General features: G+C 41.7%; 1 protein-coding gene across 4 annotated transcripts in view; it reads right to left on the bottom strand.

Annotated features, from left to right (window-relative positions):
- Nucleotides 1–11,356: 11,356 nt before the first annotated feature.
- TLK1 (tousled like kinase 1) overlaps nt 11,357–22,470 on the bottom strand; it is a 326,263-nt gene continuing 315,149 nt past the window's right edge. For all 4 annotated transcript variants that reach the window (XM_089690525.1, XM_089690526.1, XM_089690527.1 and 1 more), the window contains one exon: nt 11,357–13,405. In XM_089690525.1, coding sequence (XP_089546651.1) covers nt 13,229–13,405 — 177 coding nt within the window. In that variant the 3' untranslated portion in view covers nt 11,357–13,228. The remainder of the gene's footprint in view (nt 13,406–22,470) is intronic.

Below are 22,470 nucleotides of genomic sequence, written 5' to 3'. Positions count from 1 at the left end.
TATCTGATAAGTGCAGAAAAACGTGTTTATCAGCAAGTTGTCAGCTGTCCTGTGTTTGCTGCACCTGTTGGGCTGATAGCCCTTGTTATGTTCTTTGATTTAGATTCAAGACGTCTACATTTGGTGTGACAGTCTTCAGGTGACTGCAAGCTGACTCAGATTTACAGGGGTTTCAGACATAATAGATGATGAACCCACTGTTAGAGTTCCTGATACATCCACTATTTCCTGTGTGAGAAATTGAAACACCCCAAAAGGTTCCTAGGCCCCATTTGAGTGTCAGAAATGTTTCTATTAGAGAGGGAATTGTTGAATCGGTGGCCATCTTTTCCTGTCATAGATGCAGGCATTAGATGCTGACTTTGCCGTATCCTCCAGAGCCTTTTTGTGCTGTTAAAAGCACTGGACTATATATCTATCTTACCACCTCTTCTTAGAATCCCTACTGTGGAATGCTCCTACCCTCAAGTGGGTCGGTTTTCTGGACTCGTAGAAACCTTCAGAAGGTCTTAATGGCTGAAGGTTCTGGGCTAGGCTTTGTAGGTTGTCTGCACTGGTAGCTGTGACTGTCAGGTGAGGGTACTGAGTGCAAATCCCCATTTAAAAAGACAACAGCCTGTAGGGCTTTTGCTTCTATCTGGTTCCCCAGAACAGACCATTCCCACTTCCATGGGGAATCCTTGATTTGCAGTTTTGACTCATTAGGACCTCAGCATAATAACCTGACTTTACCATAAATCCATTGGGAGAAAGGTATTTATAATCGTATACCTTTTTTTTTTTTTTAAAGTCTAATTGTAGGGTCCTTAAAGAGATAAGACACAGGAAATGTGCATGTATTGAAGAGATACTGCATTTTTTGCCTTGACATACACTTTAGGCAGCTGTGAGAAAGTTCCATCATAGACCTAATCAGAGGCCTTTTTTTACTACTTACCCCTAGGTGGTGACATCTACAAGACAGCACAACCTTGTAGTATTTGTAAATGGTTTATACATTATTATACAGTATTTATATAGCACCAAAGGGTATGCTCAGCCCTGTACAATAGCGAGGGGGACAGAACATGAGACAATACAGTACAATAATACATGAGGGGTTCAAGGGCCCTGCTCTTTAGTTAACCGCTTCCCAACCGCCCCATAGCAGAAATATTGCTACAGGGTGGCACGGGTGCGCAAACTCACGTGTGTGTGTGTGTATATATATATATATATATATATATATATATATATATATATATATACACACATACATGATTTTGCATTTCCGAGTAGAAGGTGCGAGCAAGCACCCTACCTGCGCCACCATTTGCGACTGACAACCACTGGGTCCTGTTCAGTGATTACTGAGAATCTCCTGCCCAGTGCCATTAGTACAGTGTCAATGCTTTTTTTTTTTTTTTTATAGCACTGATCACTGTATTGGTGTCAGTGATACCAAGTCAGTTCCTCCACGTGTCAGAATGTCTACCGCAGTCCCGCTATAAGTTACTGATCGCCACCATTACTAGTGGGAAAAAAAAATAATTTCCAGTATCTATACCACCATTTGTAAACACTATAAATTTCACAAACCAATTAATTTACACATACTGGGATTTTTTTTTTTTTTTTTACTGGACATGTTTAATAGCACAAAGTCAAAAATGTTTTTTTTTTCCTTACAATTTTTTTTTTTAAATAAAACGCACTGGTGATCAAATACCAAACGAAAGCTCAATTCGTGAGAAAAAAAGGACACACATTTCATTTGGGTGCGGTGTTGCATGACCGCGCAATTTTCAGTTAAAAAAAACAAAAAAAACAGCCTAGTCAGGAAGGGGGGGGGGGGGGGGGAAGCCTCAGAAGGACAAGTAGTTAAACAGTTTAGCATATTAAGGTTATAATAGCTGACAAAAATAAACAGCATCTGGTCTAAAGGACATTATCTGTATCTACACTGGCCATGCAATTTTTTTAAGCGCAATTCTTTCTGGGACAAAACAATTACTACTTGCGGAATCCCCATCATATAGCAGCTGAACACATGAAGAAGAATGAAATAAAAAAAGAACACAAGAGTTTTCTGCAGAAAGAAATAATCTAGCACTATTGCTTCCACATGCTGGTTACCGTGCTGTCTTGTTGAGCAATATAGATGCTGGTATGATAACAAAAGAAATCTCAAATAGACAATTTCACTTTTAGTTTTTCAGTGTATGGCCGTGCCCTGCAACATGGGTTCTATGGAAAACACTGCAGTTCCATTAAAGTGGAACTTTACCCACAAAAACGTGATAAAAATAATGTTTTGCAAGGAACAAACATTCCACATTAATATTATGCTACCAAAATTAGTGAGTGCTGTAAATTGGCTCCAGCATTGCTACAGTTTCTGCTTGCTGGAGGCTGCCATTTTGTTGAAGCCCACAGCCTCCAATCAGCAGTAAATCTTTAGGTTGTAAGCAGATCAGCCTCTACAATTAGCAACAGAGAACAACTGAGCATGTGCAGAGCAAGGTAAGACAGTGCATTACTGGATTTCAAACAGTATAGACACTTATTTTTATGTTTTACTTGGCTATACCTGCAAAAGGGGCCAGCATAAAGTGATCTAGCAGGACTTAATTTTCTGATGAAAGTTCCACTTTAATACCTATGGATGGTCCTGACATATGGCAGCCCCAGCTATCCGAGACCATCCATAGGAATTAAAGGGGCTGACGTATAGGCAGAAGACCCAGCTGCCATGTACTGCATGCAGATGTTGTACAGCTGCAAACGGCTACACTCAGAGCAGTGGGGATTTATGGAAAGAACTTCTTCATTAAAAGTGAAGTTGACCTTTAACCATTTGCCTACCGGGCACTTTTACACCCTTCCTGTCCAGGCCAATTTGCAGCTTTCAGCGCTGTCACACTTTGAATGATAAATGCACGCTGATGCAACACTACCCATATGAAATTTTTATTTTAATTTTTTGTTTGTTTAGAATTTTTTTTAAAAAAGCCCAGTGGTAATTACCACCAAAAAAGCCCTGTCTAAAAAACAAACCAAAAAAACCCTGAAAATTTTGAAAAAAAAATGGTTTACTTATTTGCTAAATTTTAAAACCAAAATACGACATTTTTCTTCTTCACTGATGTGGCGGCTCTGATGGCCACAGATAATGAGGGCAATGATCATCATTGTTGCCTATCAGTGAAAACGATCTCCTGACAGGCCTGCTGGTTAATGGCTCTCCTTTTCTCCCATTGACAAAGTGTGAGAGGAAAGGAATGCAGACTACTATGTGATCAGCTGTGTCCAATCACAACAGTTAAGGACTATTGTGATTGGCCCTTTACCCTGATCTGTGATTCACAGAGCACACCCCATGAGCACTGCAGGAGGACTATCGACGCCCTCCCAGAACCGGATGACTGTGCTGTAGCTGTCTTTCGGCTATAGTGCATTCGGCAAGTGGTTACCTACAACAATGTAAAAGTAGGATGTTTTTGTACTAGTCCTGAAAGCCTTTTTACCGAGTTCAAATTGGAAACAATGCTAGTAATATCCAGCAGCCTGTGGTGTTGCTCTGACTTGCTTATGGATTTTAAAACCAAGTTAAAAAAATGAAAGGGAGGTCAGGCCGGCCTCCCAGAGGCTAGATCCCCACTTCTGCTTTGCGGCCTTAATGTAGCAAAGCAGTACATAAAAATAAAAGCAGGAGGGAAACATCCTTCACTACCCATGTAAACTATAGCAACAGACCAGGAAATGTACTCAAGGGAGTGAGCAATGTTCCTTAGAGAAATAGATGCTTCTCTATCATTTAATAGCATGTCATAGCATATCTCGTCTGCAAGAAAGAGCAGCCTGCTCAGTCCTTTAAAAACGGAACCCAAAGTGGGGGAAAAAAAACTGATGTTTTGTTTTTGTTTTTTTTTAGCCTGTCTCTAACAGCAACACCAGCCAACAGGCTGCCAAGATTTGGGTGCAATAGAAAGAAATTAAAAACATTTCACTGATGTCAATTATGAGTTTCTCCACAATACCTGTAGCTAGGGTGAATGAGGACTTGACCTGAGTGCTGCGCTGGTAAGGTGTTCACAAAATGTAACTGTGTCCCACAGCAGAGGGTCAGGGTAAGCAGACTGTCTCAACTGTGACATGTATGCAGTGAGAACGTTCCATAGAGGTCTACCCATTGTTGCAGGAAAGATAACTACTTAAATGTATGGCTTGCTCAGTGATTGTAAAGGTTGTTAAAAAAAAAAAAAAAAAAAAAGACAAACATGTTACACATACCTGCTCTGTGCAATGGTTTTGCACAGCACAGCCCCGATCCTCTTCTTTTTGGGTCCCCTGCCGGAGGTCCTGGCTCCTCCCCCCACCGAGTGCCTCCAATAGCAATGCTCACTACCGACCCACGCACGCACCTGTGAATATCTATTTATACACCGCAGCTCAGCCCTGCCCTCCCCACTGCCTTATTGGCCCACTGGCTGCGACTGACAGCAGCAGGAGCCAATGGCTCCAACTGATTTCTGAGCCAATGAAAGAGACCTGGGAGAGCCATCACTCTCATGCACCTCACTGGATTGAGCTGGGGATCAGGTAAGTATAAGGGGAAGCTGGCGGCGAGCTGCACGCAGAACGTTTGTTACCTTAAGGTATAGAATGTATTAAGGTATAAAACCTTGAGCCTTCAGAACCACATTAAGACTAAGCCTTATTTACCAAACCTGCCCACAAGTGTCACACAGTAAAAAGGTTAGGGGTGAAACTTTCCAAAGAAACCCCCAGTCACCAGCCAGAGCAGCGTAAACAAAGCCTACTCACTTATTTTCAGGCAAGTCTTCAGAGCCATCTTGGGGCCACGTCTGGTGAGGAGGATACAGTAGTTGCTTGTTAAAGTCCAGTCAGAACCTAGTGAAGCTTACACCTGCTCCCACCCCCATTCTAAGCCCTGTACGAACCATCCTGTAAGGGAAAGATGCTTATACTTACCTAATCTAAAGGGTGCTCAGGTCCTGTGATCGGCTCCCAGCATTGGATTCAGGTTAGAGGAGGGACAACAGATCACCCAGGCTCTGCCACTGTTGTCAGCACACTCTGTCATCAGAAATCAGCCGCTAGGCAAGCATCTTTTACAGCATAGTTAGCATAGGGTTTAGGAGCCGGTTTACACTTAGTTAGGTTTAGACCGGTCTTCAACTTTACCAGCCATGAAGTAAACGACTGCAAATTCATTAAAGGGGTGGTGTCCACATTAGACTTCAATTGATAGTATCAGTTTACATTAGTTTGAGACGATTCTGAGATCTTAAGGAATTCAATGATAGGAACATTTGACATGCAGCGGGCCTTCATCTGAGCGGATTCAAGTGGATTTTGCTTTTCAGTAGAATTGTATGGAAATACAAAACCCCTACGAAGCAAATAAAAGTGTCAACACAGGACCTTACACTGTTCTCACCCAATCATAACTGTGTAGCTTGCTTCGAGCCCAGGAACTCTTCCAAAATCTTCTTAGTCCTGCATCACACAGTCCAGTCTCCAGCAACTTAACTGGAAAGCCCATCATTACTATGACTGGGATTCCACATGGAAAAAAATATATTTGAAATGCTACAATTTTGGCCATATGCAATATATTTAAAAAAAATATATATATATATATATATATACAGTATATATATATATATATATATATATATATATATATATATATACATACATACACACACACATATATACACACACATACATATATATATACACATACACACATATACATACACTTCAAATATACTGTATGTCTTTAAAAATACAAATATACATTTTTGGAATGCATTTAAACGTATATGTAAAAATATATGTTAAAATGCCTTTTTTTAAATGTAAAAAAAATCTAAAGAGTATATTTAAAAAATGTTTTTAATATATAAAAAAACGCATTTCGACATGATTGAGATATATATACACATACATACACACACACTGCATGTTGAAATGCGGTTTTTATATATTAAAAATATATGAAAAATATTTTTAAAAATATGTATTTTTTAAAATATATTCTTCAGATTGTTTCCCAAATATAGGTCAGTATATTTGGGAAGAATATTTTTAAAATATATTTTTCTTCCATATGGGATGGAGCAGACATCACAAGCAGCATTCAAGCTGCAGCTGCCCAATATTTTCCATGTCTACTCCCAGAGGGACAGGGTTCATAGTGTCACACTTCCCCTACAACAAACTGCTCTGGATAATATTCTGCATCCAACAAATGTCAACAAGGCTTGAGAGGGCTTCTGAACAGAAATATTTCTTACTTGAACAAAGCTGCAACTTGCCAAATCCCCTGACACTGACAGACAGCCTTTATTTTCCTTCTGAGGGTGATCATAGAAATAATGACTAGCGGCACTTACTCATCTGCTGGAATCAAACTACCTTTAGTGACACATGAACCATTTTATTACGTCTCGGTGACATTCACAAATCCAGATTAGGTTCATACTTTGATTCTGTTATTTGACCCCCAGGTCACAATGGCAATAGCAAGCTATTATATTTCACATAAAATGCAATCTGTTTCACAGTGTTGCTGGGGGAAGGTCAGTGACATTATACAACCATTCCATGAAATGTTTTGTTTACACATCACCTTTTCCAGCTGACCTTTGCCCAGGACCCTCCCTAGCCTACCAGTCATTCATGCATTTACATCAACTTAAAAAACATCCTTTGGTCATGTTCTGCATTCATTAAAAGTACAGACAATGCCAATATCCTGGCTGTCATTGTCATGATCCAGTGGCTTCAGTACATTAGAAGTTGCTGGCCTAAAATAAATATGCAGATCAGGAATTTGGGCTTAATTTGGTGCAAGTTTCCTCTATATCAGTGACATACTGAACATACAGAAGCCAGCCAGATAAGTAGCATTTCATAAAGAAGCCAACCTTGCACTTACCTCTCAGTTCAGATTTCCTTTATAGTGTATGTACACCAAAATGTCATACTGCACCTCCCAGCTTTGGAACTTGAGAAAGCGTGATGCCTTGGGATAAAAACGACGTGTGCAGAATGGGCTGCACCAATAATGGGCTTGGCTGCATAATGCTGAATATTGGGGTGAGCTTACAGTCCATGTAGCCACAAAATAGTCCATAATTGTGGTAAGAACGAGTCTCACATAAACCTAAAGCAGTAGGCCCTTTGCTTGCCTTTGTCTGGCCCTTTGTGTACTGTTCCTACAACTAATATGAGGAACTATTCATCCCACTGACACCAATGATGGGGCACTATTCATCCCACTGACACCAATGATGGGGCGCTATTCATCCCACAGACACCAACGATGGGGCGCTATTCATCCCACCGACACCAACGATGGGGCGCTATTCATCCCACCGACACCAACGATGGGGCGCTATTCATCCCACCGACACCAACGATGGGGCGCTATTCATCCCACCGACACCAACGATGGGGCGCTATTCATCCCACCGACACCAACGATGGGGCGCTATTCATCCCACCGACACCAACGATGGGGCGCTATTCATCCCACCGACACAAACGATGGGGCGCTATTCATCCCACCGACACCAACGATGGGGCGCTATTCATCCCACCGACACCAACGATGGGGCGCTATTCATCCCACAGACACCAACGATGGGGCGCTATTCATCCCACCGACACCAACGATGGGGCGCTATTCATCCCACCGACACCAACGATGGGGCGCTATTCATCCCACCGACACCAACGATGGGGCGCTATTCATCCCACCGACACCAATGATGGGGCGCTATTTATCCCACCGACACCAACGATGGGGCGCTATTCATCCCACCGACACCAACGATGGGGCGCTATTCATCCCACCGACACCAACGATGGGGCGCTATTCATCCCACCGACACCAACGATGGGGCGCTATTCATCCCGACACCAACGATGGGGCGCTATTCATCCCACCGACACCAACGATGGGGCGCTATTCATCCCACCGACACCAACGATGGGGCGCTATTCATCCCACCGACACAAACGATGGGGCACTATTCATCCCACCGACACCAACGATGGGGCACTATTCATCCCACCGACACAAACGATGGGGCACTATTCATCCCACCGACACAAACGATGGGGCACTATTCATCCCACCGACACAAACGATGGGCCACTATTCATCCCACCGACACAAACGATGGGCCACTATTCATTCCACCGACACCAATGATGTGGCACTATTCATCCCACTGACACCAACGATGGGGCACTATTCATCCCACTGACACCAATGATGGGGCACTATTCATCCCACTGACACCAACAATGGGGCACTATTCATCCCATTGAAACCAACAATGGGGCCTTAGTCCTCCCACCAACACCAATAATGTAATTTTTTACACTGGCCAAAAAAATTAAAGGAACACTTGAAAACATATTGAGTCTCAATGGGGAAAAATCTCAAATCTCATGCTGGATATCTATACTGATATGGACTTGGTAATGTGTTAGGAGCACAAGGATGCCCCATCGTTTTATGGAAATGAAAATTATAAACCTACAGAGGACTGAATTCAAAGACACCCAGAAAATCAAAAGTGAAAAAATGATGCAGCAGGCTAGTCCATTTTGCTGAAATTTCATTGCAGCAACGCAAAAATGGTACTCAGTAGTTTGTATGGCACCCACGTGCTTGTATGCATGCCTGACGTCGGAGCATGCTCCTAATGAGATGCCAGATGGTCTCCCGAGTAATTTCTGCCCAGATCTGGACCAAGGCATCAATGAGCTCCTGGACAGTCTAATGTGCACCATGGTGGTGTCAGATGGATCGAAACAAGATATCCCAGAGGTGTTCGATTAGGTTTAGGTCAGGCGAGCGTGGGGGCCATTCAATGGTATCAATTCCTTCATCCTCCAAGAACTGCCTGCATACTCTCGCCACGAGGCCGGGCATTGTCGTGCACCAGAAGGAACCCAGGACCCACTGCACCAGCATAGGGTCTGACAATGGGTCCAAGGATTTCATCCCCATACCTAATGGCAGTCAAGGTGCCATTGTCTAGCCTGTAGAGGTCTGTGCGTCCCTCCATGGATATGCCTCCCCAGACCATCACTGACCCACCACCAAAACGGTCATGCTGAATGATGTTACAGGCAGCATAACGTTCTCCACAGCTTCTCCAGACCCTTTCACGTCTGTCACATGTGCTCAGGGTGAACCTGCTCTCATCTGTGAAAAGCACAGGGCGCCAGTGATGGATCTGCCAATTCTGGTGTTCAATGGCAAATGCCAGTCGAGCTCCATGTTGCCAGGCAGTGAGCACAGGGCGCACTAGAGGACATCAAGCCCTCAGGACACCCTCATGAAGTCTGTTTCTGATTGTTTGTTCAGAGACATTCACACCAGTGGCCTGCTGGAGGTCATTTTGTAGGGCTCTGGCAGTGCTCATCCTGTTCCTCCTTGCACAAAGGAGCAGATACCGGTCCTGTTGATGGGTTAAGGACCTTCTACAGCCCTGTCCAGCTCTCCTAGAGTAACTGCCTGTCTCCTAGAATCTCCTTCATGCTCTTGAGACTGTGCTGGGAGACACAGCAAACCTTATGGCAATGGCTCGTATTGATGTGCCATCCTGGAGGAGTTGGACTGCCTGTGCAACCTCTGTAGGGTCCAGGTATCGCCTCATGTTACCAGTAGTGACACTGACCCTAGCCAAATGCAAAACAAGTGAAAAACAGTCAGAAAAGATGAGTAGGGAAACAATGTCAGTGGTCTCCACTTGTAACACCATTCCTGTTTTTGGGGTCGGCTCATTGTTGCCTATCTAGTGCACCTGTTAATTTAATTAACACCAAAGCAGCTAAAACTGATTAAAGGACCAGATCAATATCCCAGGAGTTTCACTGATGCGATGCTATACTCTGATTAAAAAGTGTTCCTTTAAGTTTTTTGAGCAGTGTATGTTCCCACTGACCACCAAATCTGAGACAATTATTGGACTTTTATTTTTTACAATAAACATTCCTTGGTGTTTAAACTAATGACTGGATTGCTTACAAACTTTACATAGAACACTGCAAGTTTGCAATCAATTTATTCAAGTGTCCTTCTGAGCGCTTGCGGTTCTTTAAGAACATTGTTAAATCTCAGACAATGTATACTCACTGGCCACAGTCTGGTCCCCCCCATGTCTGATGGACAGTAAGCTAGCCGTTTATTTAGATAGTCTGGAAACCCCTGATCTAAGGGGAAAAAAATTACAAGAAAAATGAATATACAACATAGTATAAACAATTGCTACACAAGCCAAATTGTAATATAATGTAATTTAACTGCTTCCTGACCACACTATAGCCAAAAGACGGTCGTCTAATTCTGGGAGGGCATTCATCATCCTAGGATACTAGCACAACCAAGGCATGCTGCAGCAGTATCACCAGATTTTACTAGAATTCCTGCATCATTCAATGTATAGTAATTTGGGTAATCAGCGTCAACACCTTATTTAAAGAAATTCACGTTGTAGGGTAGAAAGGACTGCAGATTGTGGAGGAAATGCAGGAAGCTACAGGTGGCGGTGAGGCGACACTTTCTGCAGCAATAAATTTGAAACTGCTTCTGCTTCCAGCTGTTTATACTATCCTTTTCATTAACGGCCAAGCACACTCCACTTTACTTACTTGAAGTTCCCTGTAATCCACAGCAGCTAGATTCCGGACAGCTTCAAACGTGAGGTTGTGGGTCTGAATATGTGGAACTCTCTCTGCTTGCTGTATCTCATCAATCATATTCATCTTGTGATGCAGGTTTAAATCGGACAGATTGCCGGGCTGTGCATCTGCGCTGACCAACATACACCAGGCTTTCTGTATGTGAGAAACAGCAAGGACCCTGCAGTGGGCATCCTTGGGAATGTATCTCTTGCCTTGAAGCAAAATGGTCCGTGTAAAAGGAAAGTCCTAAAGACCAGTTCCCTGCAGTAGAGATTATAATCCGTGCTGAAGCACCTTTTGTCCCCTTACCTTTTGTCTAGCACTGCAGCCTCTAAGGGGTGGGGGGGCACAGTGATCTGACACTCCTGAAAGTACAGAATGCTGAAGGGATTGACGGAAATTGCAGATCCGGAATAGGGGACACAGGCCACCAGAGAGCTGAGCGCAAGTTTTTTTTACCCTAATGTATGGGCAAAGGGGTTTCCCCAGCTGACCTACAAAATGAGTAGGATGGCCTGATGCAGCAAAAAAGTGTAAGGATAAAAAACTGAATTTCTGGGCAGGCACCAAGTACTTCATCTGTATTTCAGTGGTTCCACTTTTCATTTTGGTTACAAAGGGGAAGAAAAAATACAGCAACTTTAAATTTAAATGTCATTATTTATTACTGTTTGGCTACATTCTCTACATTTCAGCAGCATCTTAAAGAGACAGTTAATGTATATTTATGTACAATGAAAAATGAAATCGCAACATTGGAAACGAGAGCCACAGTCAACTGTACAATATTAAATGGTTATCTGCCTTAATACAGCCTCTTTTTTTCTGTAACATGAACATAATTACACAATTGCCTTTAAAACATTATAAATGCTATTGGATGCTGCAGAGGTTGTCGAGCTATTACAACACGGCGAAACAGCTGCTCGATTCTGTCAGCTAAGTGCCGCCTCACGGTTGTGCAGTAAAGAAGTACAGCGGTCTGGAAAATCAGTTCTAGCATACTAGATTATTAGAAAGTAAAAAAATAATAATAATAAGAATCATGTAGGTTGTGATCTAACACCATTTTAAGCCAGCAGAAGGAATTCAAAGTATTTTTACACTGACAGCCTCCTGCATTGAGGCTCTCCCCAAAAGGTAAAATGACCAAACAAAACCTCCTTATTATGTCATCATCAACATGCCAATGTAAGATACCAGGAACAGGCTCACGGTACTGTCTATGATGGGTTACACATGCTTGTTAATGAAGAGTCCAGGACCTTAAGCGGGTTGATTAGCTTCTTTTACAGAAGCAGTTTATCGATTTGCAAAATGAGAAGTTATTTTAGCAGCAAATGATAGCGCCATCAAGGAGACAAAAAAATAAAATAGGGGGAAAAAAAAAAAAAAGGAACTTTCAAACATTTGTACAGGGGGAAAAAGCTGCTGAAAACACATGTATAACTGAAAATGACATCTGTACAACAATATACACCAGCAATAGAAGGGAATTTCTCATTATCCTGCATAGAAAACGTTTCAGAAAGTTTTGAGAGCTTTTGGTACCTTACTAGATGTGTGATGTGTGCAAGAATTAAAAAATAAAAGAAAGGGACAAGTAATTAGGTGGAATGATTAATAGAGACCTAAAATCCTGAAAGTGAGTGCGCAACTCAAAGCTTTACAACAGAAAATAAAACAAAGTGACAGGTCCTCATGTGCAGTGTCTGAAAGCAATGTGGAAGTGTCATCTTTAGCAACCAAGTTCTCCCTGTACTTTTCTAACCTCCATTAGAAACAAGTACCAGATTGAACTTAGCAGCTATGGGAAACACCTCCACATTTTCCTTCAGAAGCTTAATATATATGTGGCTCAAAGTATGAAAAAAAAAAAAAAAGATACAGAAAATATATACTGTGACTACCCCTCTCTTTCAGCTTTGGTTTCAACGACAGTTGTCCGAGACTGGGCAGCAAGCGTTCCCTTATGCAAGTGTTATGTTAATCTTGGATTTCAATTTGCTTTAGTAAATAATGAAAAATACCCTTCATGCTAAAACTCTCCAGTATCAACCAATTGTGTTTTAGTATTACAAAGAATATTTACAAAGTCCCCTCTAACGGAAAAAAAAAAAAAAAAAAATCTCCATGTTGAACAGCAATCAAACCTGGTTTCAAATTCAAGCTCACGTGCGTCTTGAAGTAGGCCCCTAACCTATAATATTACAAGGGATCAGGAGACAGGAGTCCAGGTTATTCCCAGTAGCTTGAAAATGGCTTTATAGCACACCGAGGCCAAGGTCAAACATTACAGTCATAGGATAGAGGTCTTCACAGTCTTGTCTTCGCTCATCATACAAATAACACTAAGAAGATACATCCCCCAGAACACACAAATGTCTTCAAACACATCCTTTGTCATGGGGAAAAATTAAAAAGAAATACTCAAATCTTTGCTTCGGCTTCAAACTAAAACTTGCACCTGAAAGCTAGTGTAGGAGGATTCATGCCGGCCGAGATCTGAGTATCAGTATGAAATGATGCTTGACGTAGGTGTGGTGGGAGAGGCCACTAGCCCTGACATGTGCAGGTTTCCTGAAGAGTTGGATCTCCTCATATGTGGGAGAAGATAGGCGTCATTCGCCAGCTGGTGAACATCAAATCTGTCTTCTTTGCGGTAAGCTAAACATCGCCTAATAAATGCCTGTAAAGAAAGAAAATCACAATGTTTAAAGCAGAACTACAGGGAGATGAACACACACACACAAACACCGGGATGATGCCTGCAGATGCAGGCATCAGCGCGGTATTGTTCTTTTCAGTTTATATGTACACACACATATACATACACACAGGGATGATGCCTGCAGCTACAGGCATCATCTCGGTATTGTTCTTTTCAGAGATTATATATATATATATATATATATATATATATACACACACACACACACACACATACATATACATACACATACACACACCTTTTACCTGCCAAAATACATGTAATATTTTTAGTCACTCTTGTGATTTACACATCCCTGCCACACAGCGCACCCAGGATGCTGACACCACTATGTGCTGTTGCAATTTTTTCGCTGCCTGTGTCACCTTTTCTCAAGCACGTCTGTGCCAAGTGAACCTATACACACTAACCAAACTCTCCACAGCTGCGGTCCCTAAAAAGCTTAAAATGCCATAAAAAAAAAGTGAAAAATGTGACTGCGCCATGCTTATGACTATCATCAATATAAGTCAAAATTACAAATTCATCTGGGTACTACAAACACAAAATGACATCTGTAGTTCAGCAATAAATATTTTTGTTTAAAAAAAAAAAAAAAGGGGGTGATTAATCATCAATAAATCATGTAATTCATTGATAAAAGTTCATGAATCACTGAGATTTCATCTGCACTTCAGCACTATGGCACTTTACTGTGAATTTGAGACACTTTTTTTTTCTCTTTGCACGGAGATTTCTATGAACATTGATTTTTTTTTTTTTAGGAATTTTGACACATGAACTATTATTGATGATCTTTATATCACACGGTGATTAACCGCTTTACAAAAAAAATTACAAATGCAGATGTCCTTTTATGCTTGTGGTGCACAGATGAATTTGTCATTTTTATTGATATTGATGAATTGATCATGGTCATAAGCATAGCGCAGTCACATTTTTCACTGTGTTCCTGTGTCACCTGCCTGCTCACTGAACTAAGGAAGATACTGAACTCCTTCTCCAGATGCCTAAAGACATACTTACAAGACTGGCTCACTATGGACATCCTCCCTCATTATCCATACACAAAGATAAGTAATTAGAAATCATGCTATATGAAACTGAATATTAGACACCACAGCGTAAAATATTTGGTGTATTCGGTCTAATGTGATTGTTGCACCAGGACCAACAAAAAATCATGTACCTGAATCTTTGGTGTCTTTGGTGCAAACTGATTTTTAAAAGATATATTTCATGGAAATGACTGTTACTTCAAAGATGTTATGGTTATGTTTCAGGACAGCAAAAGTCTGATTTGTGCCGTGCAAGAGATGGAAGGAGGAAAATATAAAGCTCTATTTCAGTCATACAGTTTTTAGTATTACTAGCAATATATGTAAAGCCAAACTTTTCCCATTTTGAAGTAGGTTTGAAACCCTTGCGTTTTTCCCCATTTGTGTCCCACTGAGGAGATCTTCCCCCGTGTCACTGTCTGTTCGCAGACACAACCAAAATGAAATTTCTCACACGTGAGGTAAATCCTCTTCTAGACGACTGTCAATAAAACAAGTTTCCACATTTCTTCTTAACCTCCCTAGCGGTCTGATTATGTCAGTATTTCTGTGCTCAAAGTGGTACATTTTTTTGCATGGAAATATGTATTTTTTTTATTGTAGGCCTGTAATTTTTAGGAATAACGGCGTCCAAAAAGGGACGCTTTTTGGACGCCGTGGACGTTTCTCAGTTTCCAGGCAGAAAGAACGGTAAAAATGCAGGCAGGGCACAGGACAAAGCACTCGGGACAAAATGTATGTGAAATGGTTTGGTACAGTAATGTTATACTATGTGATTTTAGTATAATTAGTGAATGTCACTTGTCATTTTTAAATTTCCCGCCGTTCCATCCCCCATACGTCCCGACATCGCAGGGAACGGAACCCAGATGACAGATGCCGCCATCAGCCGGAGGACAATGCCGGGGATACTGCAGGAGGGACATCGCGGGAGCGCAGGACAAGGTAAGTGAAGAACAGATGCCGGAGCAGTGCCGCATGGTAAGCCCAAGTGTACCTTGGGGTACTGAAACTTTACCCCGAGCTACACTCGGGAATACTGCCATGGAGGTTAAAGTGGTTGTAAACTTTTACATATACCCAGTGAAATGACTGGCCTCAGGTAGATATAAATCTTTCTACATAAATATATCATATATTAGTTCCGTGCACATAACCCTATACCCATCTATACATCAAAACATCCAGAACATGTGATAATTAAACACTTATGAATACAATGATTACAACTTAAAGTCCTTCATATGTGACTTTATCCGTGCATATATGATTTATTCCTTATATCCACATGTATTCCTAAAGGTGCTCCTCCACCAGAGACATGCGTATATACTCTCACCTCCTAATATGACCCAAATTGCATAGTTGAGGAGCTCCTGTGGAAGCAGAAACAAAACCTCCTGCACTCAGAGACCCAGATCAGAATTCAGCGGGTTGAACCATAACTGAAAGTTCGTCTAATAGCCGATCAAAAGTTGTGCAGCTCTAACACAAGGCCCAATAACAGCTGTTATGAAGAACAAAAGTAAGAGCGCACCAACCTTGCGCATTACCTCAGTGAGTAAAGGGTGAATTTATTGAATTGAGATATATACTCACAAAAGTAGCAATAATAAAAGCATATAAAATCCAACATCAGTGCACTGGAACAGCAGACACGTGCGGGTTCCATCAAGGGGAGACTCTCAGGATGAAATTGACGCGTTTCGAAGCTCTAAGGAAGAAAGGATCCCCCTTCGAAACACGTCAGCTTCATCCTGAGAGTCTCCCCTCGATGGGACCCGCACGTGTCTGATAATCCAGTGCGCTGATGTTGGATTTTATATGCTTGTATTATTGCTACTTTTGTGAGTATATATCTCAATTCAATAAATTCACCCTTTACTCACTGAGGTAATGCGCAAGGTTAGGAGTTCCTGTGCGACCAAAGGATATGTGGAATAAAGAGGGGATGAGACCATTTGCAGAGGAGTGAGGAGGAGAGTGGAGCCAACCATACAATATACCTGCCCGGATTAAAAGGGAAATGCCTATGCAATTTGGGTCATATAAGGAGGTGAGAGTATATATGTATGTCTCTGGTGGAGGAGCACCATTAAGAATACATGTGGATATAAGGCATAAAGAGCACCTGTTTGGCAATAAATCATATATGCACAGATAAAACCACATATGAAGGACTTATTATTTCAGGTACTTATATAGCGCCATCAATTTACGCAGCGCTTTACATATATATTGTACATTCACATCAGTCCCTGACCCTCAAGGGGTGTACAATCTAAGGTCCCTAACTCACATTCATACATACACATACTAATGACAATTTAGACAGGAGCCAATTCACCTACCAGTGAATTGGCTCCTGTCTAAATGGGAGGAAACCGGAGTACCCGGAGGAAACCCACGCAGTCACAGGGAGAAGATGCAAACTCCAGGCAGGTGGTGCCAGCGTTGGGATTCGAACCAACGACCCTAGTACTGCCAGGCAGAAGTGCTAACCATTTAGCCACTGTGCTGCCCGACTTAAAGTTGTAATCATTGCATTCATAAGTGTTTAATTATCACATCTTCTGGATGTTTTGATATATAGAAGGATATAGGGTTATACGCAAGGCACTAATATATGACATATCTATTTGTGTGTGGAAACGCATGTAAGTGTCAGCAGCACTAGTATACACAGGAGGTTGGTGAGTTTGTTGCGCTGATGTTTTATTTGTGCACCTCCTACATAAATGCTAATAATATGTGATGTAGCGCTGCTAACAGATAATAAAAAGTAAATGCATCCTTGTAGACCATGGGTATCAAACTGCAGCTGTTGCCAAACTACAAGTCCCATGAGGCATTGCAAGATTGACAGTTACAAGCATGACTCCCAAAGGCAGAGGCATGATGGGACTTGTAGATTCGCAACAGCTGGAAGACCACCGTTTGACACCCCTGTTGTAGACTCTTGATTTTATCAGGTCCACACACCACCATCTAGTTGTCACATCCGCTTTCCCTCTGGAAACTACTGCACTTTACTGGCTGTTATTAGGTTTCCCAAGTAATGGGCAAACGGAAGATGGATGTGGAGACATTGTGCAACTACTACAAGAACATCAGCATAACAGATTTCAGTTTTATTGGAACTTCCTTTGACTTTAGTTCAGACTTAGGACAGATATCAATCGATGGATCGACTTCAGTACAACCAGCCTACCCATAGGAGGATAGAATTTTGCCCGGTCCCCGCTGAAATTAGATCTATCTATGGCCTATGGCTTTACAAAATGTACATAAGCTTCAGTAAACTCCAGTATACATTGGTGTCTCTGAACTGCACAGCCGTTCATGGGACAAATAAATGCTGCAAAGGAGCAAAATGGGAAAGGCAAAATAATCAGGAGAGAACTTTTTTTTTTTATATAGTTTTCAATAGAGTACACAAAGATCAGGTTTTTTTTATGTGTAACATTGGGTAGATCTTGCTTCACTTTCTGTCCTGCAGATGTAACAAAGTGAGCAAATCTCTAAAAAGAGATGAAAATTCACCTTTTGGAAGATCTACCTTCACCTTCTGTTCTGGTAACAACTTTAACACTTTGGTATCTCATCACTATCTGTTATGGTGACAAAAATAAAAGGGTAGATCTACCCAGTAGGCACAGCAATAAGACCCTGGCAGTGTTTTAAGCCTTCCTTACTCAATACAAAACAAGATGTTCTGGAGACATTTAAAATACATATACAGTACACAAGGGAACAAACCGAGAGCAAGACAAGCCAGAGGGAAAAGTTATGTCGCTGTGTGCATCCAACAAGCATGTATGCCGACTCCCAAAAGCTAGCCTACTACTGCTGACACTAACAGCCAAACAGGACCAAGGCAGACCTTAAACATGATCCCACCACACCTATCTTACTGCTCCTCACAGCATTATAAACCTATTAAACAGGTGTGCATTACCTGAAAAAAACCCCCAAAAACAGGAATTTTGACTTTCCTGAAAATTTCACATCTTGGCGCACAGTACAGGACATGTGAGCGTATTCTTAAGGCCCCATTCACACTGGTGCGACACATTTTTTTTTCCACGTTTGTCACTCAATAGCATAACCCATTCCCATAAACCCTTTCGCTGACAGGTCTGTACGTCATCCAGACCTAACAGGGGATTTTTTTTTCACACACTCCCGATAGCTGCAGCCACCGGGATTGTGCGTACACCTCACAAGTGACTTCTGGATGTCAGATGCAAGCAGTTTGATGCCTCTGCAGGTGCCCCAGTAATGACCACCAGCTCTCCCCTCTCCCACCATGTATTCCAGGCGCCGTCTTGCCCATATGTGGGCCCGAAACCGTCATAGCGGGTACCACCGTTTGGGGGGTAGGGAGCTGAGCCGCTCTCCTCCCCTACTGGCTGGTGACCCAGAAGCAACATGTAAATGTCCCTCCGTCAGTGCCCCAGCCATCATGGCCAGGAAAAAATCTAATGCAATCTGTACTGCATTAGATTCAGTGGAGCACAGGGGAGACATCCAGCATCTTTTAGACCCCAGATGTCTCATTAAAGAGAACCTGTAACCTAAGAAAAAAAAAGTTTAAAAAAAAATAACAGCAAATTATTTTGCAAAAAAAAGAAAAAAAAAAGTTACATCCCAGTTTGTCGCCATTTCATGGGTGCATGCAAATTTAAGGTTTGACATGTTTGGTATCTATTTAAGTGCAGCCCCACCTCGTCTTTTATATTTTACCAAAAAATTGGGTAATTTATGCATTTGTGTGCCCCAAAGTGTATTTTTTACTGAACTTTTTATGTTTCCTTTGTGGTAATATCGTGTGACATAAAATATATGTTTGGGGGTTTGTGTTATCTTAAGGGCCAAAATAATTTTTTTAAATGTGTGTAAAAAACGCCCTGCCTGCGACAAATGTGCCAAAGTAGCTCCTGCACCCTTCTTTTTGCAGTGAGCCTTGCACATTCTGTCACACAACAAAATGCACTACTGCTACCCATGTTTAGAACGCCATTAAGAACAATTTCCACAGGAAGTGCAATGAGCATTTTGGTGTTGTTTTCAGAAATGCACCCTTCTGTGCGTGTTCCCGGAACACTAATGTGTGAATGTGGCCTTAGTCCATGGGTAATATGCCACTACCTTTAGGTGACTGAATACTGGCGAAACTTTGCAGGGGAAACCCCTAGAGTACTCATACAACCTCGCCCACTCTGTGAAGCTCGTTTTTTTTTTTTAGCAAGCAGCAACGTAATCACAGAGGAGAGAAGGGAGGGACCTGTGTCCTGTACTGTACTCCATAATAGGGAATTAAAAAAAAGAGAAGTAAAAAATTACTATTATGTAACAGATAATGCTCCTGCACTACCAAATTGTGAATATAATAACTAATATAAAAGTGATAGATAAGGGTTGCAGCCAACACCTAATTGTGTAACACACCACAAAAGGAAGATAAAAATAATATGAGTGCATCGCAACCCAAAAACCAGCATATACATATAATCTCACAATTCAAAAAATGCATACTTTTATGTAGCTAATAAATAAATATGACTAATAAATAGTACCAAAAAGTCCAATCAGGATATTGGCATCAATAACTCAGTGCTGCAAAAATATTTGTATGTCCTTTTGTGATAATCAAACAATCCCATATAAAACAAATAATGAAAAAAAGTCCACATCTACAATGTAAATAATAATCAAGCAGAGATCAATTCTTCATATTGAAACCTCCAGCACTAGGATTCAAAACGCATATCGTGCTCCACCATCTGTGTGAAGTGGCTGCTCTCCTTAAGGATTGACCCATACTCTCATATAGGTCAAACACACATGAATATCAGACATCTCGGGCTGTTAGGATACTGCCACTCCACACTATGGGGTTTATTTACTAAAGCTGGAGAGTCCAAAATCAGACTCCCTTCTGCATAGAAACCAATCAGCTTCCAGGTTTCATTGCCAAAGCTTCATTGAACAAGCTGAGGTTAGAAGCTGATTGGTTTCTATGCAGAAGGGAGTCTGATTTTGGACTCTCCAGCTTTAGTAAATAAACCCCCATGTGTCTCTTCTTCAGGGTCCTTCTATATTATCCCTCGATATTATGGAATGCTCATTATGGAGAAAACAGGGAAGCTGCCCATAGGTGTGGTAATTAATGTAATTTATTTAAATAAGAAAGAGTGCAGCTTACCATTAAGAATATATAACAGCAGCTTATCTGCTCCAGACGCGCTATACCACCGCACTTCCAGTCTCAGCCACGACCGGAAAGGACATCCCCCAGCTTTGTCCTCCGACGCGTTGCATCACAGATCATGCAACTTCTTCAGGGATCCCATTTTTTGCGTTGTTTTATTTGGTGTGTTTTATATGGGATGGTTTGATTATCAAAAAGGACATACAAATATTTTTGCAGCACTGAGTTCTTGGTGCCAATATCCTGATTGGACTTTTTGGTACTATTTATTAGTCAGATTTATTTATTAGTCACATACATTTATGCATTTTTTAAATGGTGAGATGTATGTGCTGGTTTTTGGGTTGTGCTGCACCAATATTTTTATCAATCCTATTACCTTGATCATACACCACAGGAGACAGGAACTTATTCTTAGACCATGAAACATCCCCAGGCAATAAATGGAGGTGTGAGTAACAAAGGCAAAATTGATTAAACAAGCCCACGGGAAACAAGAGGGGTCTAACAGACCCATATGAACAGTTGACAGCAGAAGCACCTTGTAGCTGAAGCCCGCATCAGCAGAAGCCCAAGAAAAACATTTTGAAAATGTGAACAGAGGATCAGGTGGTGGCCCCACAAGCTATTATTGAAGATAAATATGCTCGATGCTGAAAAATCCTGACATTTCTAGAATGGGCCCAGGTAGGGAAGGAGGGACCTCTTTCCCAAAGGGCACAAGCACTAGCAAAACAAATTGTTCACCCAGCTGGGAGCACTCTGTAAAGGAATTGAAGAGGAATCAGTTCCCAAGGAAGACATGGCAAGTGGCATAGATGATCATTCTGATGCCCCCCTTAAGGCGGATCTTGAATTTTTAGACAGGTCTTCATGGCAGGATGTGGGGAGGGGGATGAAATGCCCACAAAGGTGATAGGAGCCTCAGGGAAGCAAAAGGAGCTAGCTTTCAGGATATTTTGTCCCAATGTAGCACAGGAAAAAGAGAATTAAAAGGGAGCCCAGGCTGCACTGTGGTTGCTAGAGGCCACAAGGAGAATAAAGCCCTATTTTCAATGAAATATTATATGGAGTTTACACCCAAGATAATGAAAAGGAGATCTCTGCTTAGGCAAGTGCACCTAATAATGTCCTAGAGGGATACAGAAGGTCGGAACAGGTGACAGAGGAGCAACTTTGCAACAGAGGGAGTACAAGAATTGCGAAAGCCAGGGTGTTAAGAAAAGATTCATCAGGGCAAATCAAGAACTGCATAGTACACAGGGCTAGGTGTTTGGTGATTTCAAGCCAAGGAAGCTGCATGATGAGAAATGGAAAATTTCAGGGAAGAGTTGCCCTATCATTAGAAAAGGTGATAACTATTCCATATGTTACACTGTAAATTATGTAGGGAGAAATATCAATGTTCCCCAAAGAAGGAGCACCAACTAAAAAGCTGGAATGTATTTTACTGGCAAGTATCAGTAAATTAGAGATACTGGTAGATCTCGGAGTGAATTATGTAGAGCAGCTATACAGCAGAGGCTGTTTTGGAAGCGAGTTAGGCAAGAGCTAGGACACCTACAGACCACATGTGGATAGAAAAACAGAAGCTTAAAGTGATTACCTGAGAAGCCAAAAAAAAAAAAGGAACTCACACCAGGGCAATGTGACCCTTACCAGTACTAAGGCAGTGAATGGAGCTGACTAATATAAAAGGGTGTAGAAGGCATAGAGAGATGACAGCACTGGAGGCCCTTTGTGTAGCTCTC

This window comes from Staurois parvus, unplaced genomic scaffold (genome assembly GCF_062004578.1).
Source record: "Staurois parvus isolate SC_StPar_1 unplaced genomic scaffold, SC_StPar_1.0 ptg000530l, whole genome shotgun sequence".
Classification (NCBI taxonomy): Eukaryota; Metazoa; Chordata; class Amphibia; order Anura; family Ranidae; genus Staurois; species Staurois parvus.
The sequence above is the reverse complement of the archived record's forward strand: the minus strand, read 5'-3'. Positions and strand labels throughout refer to the sequence as shown.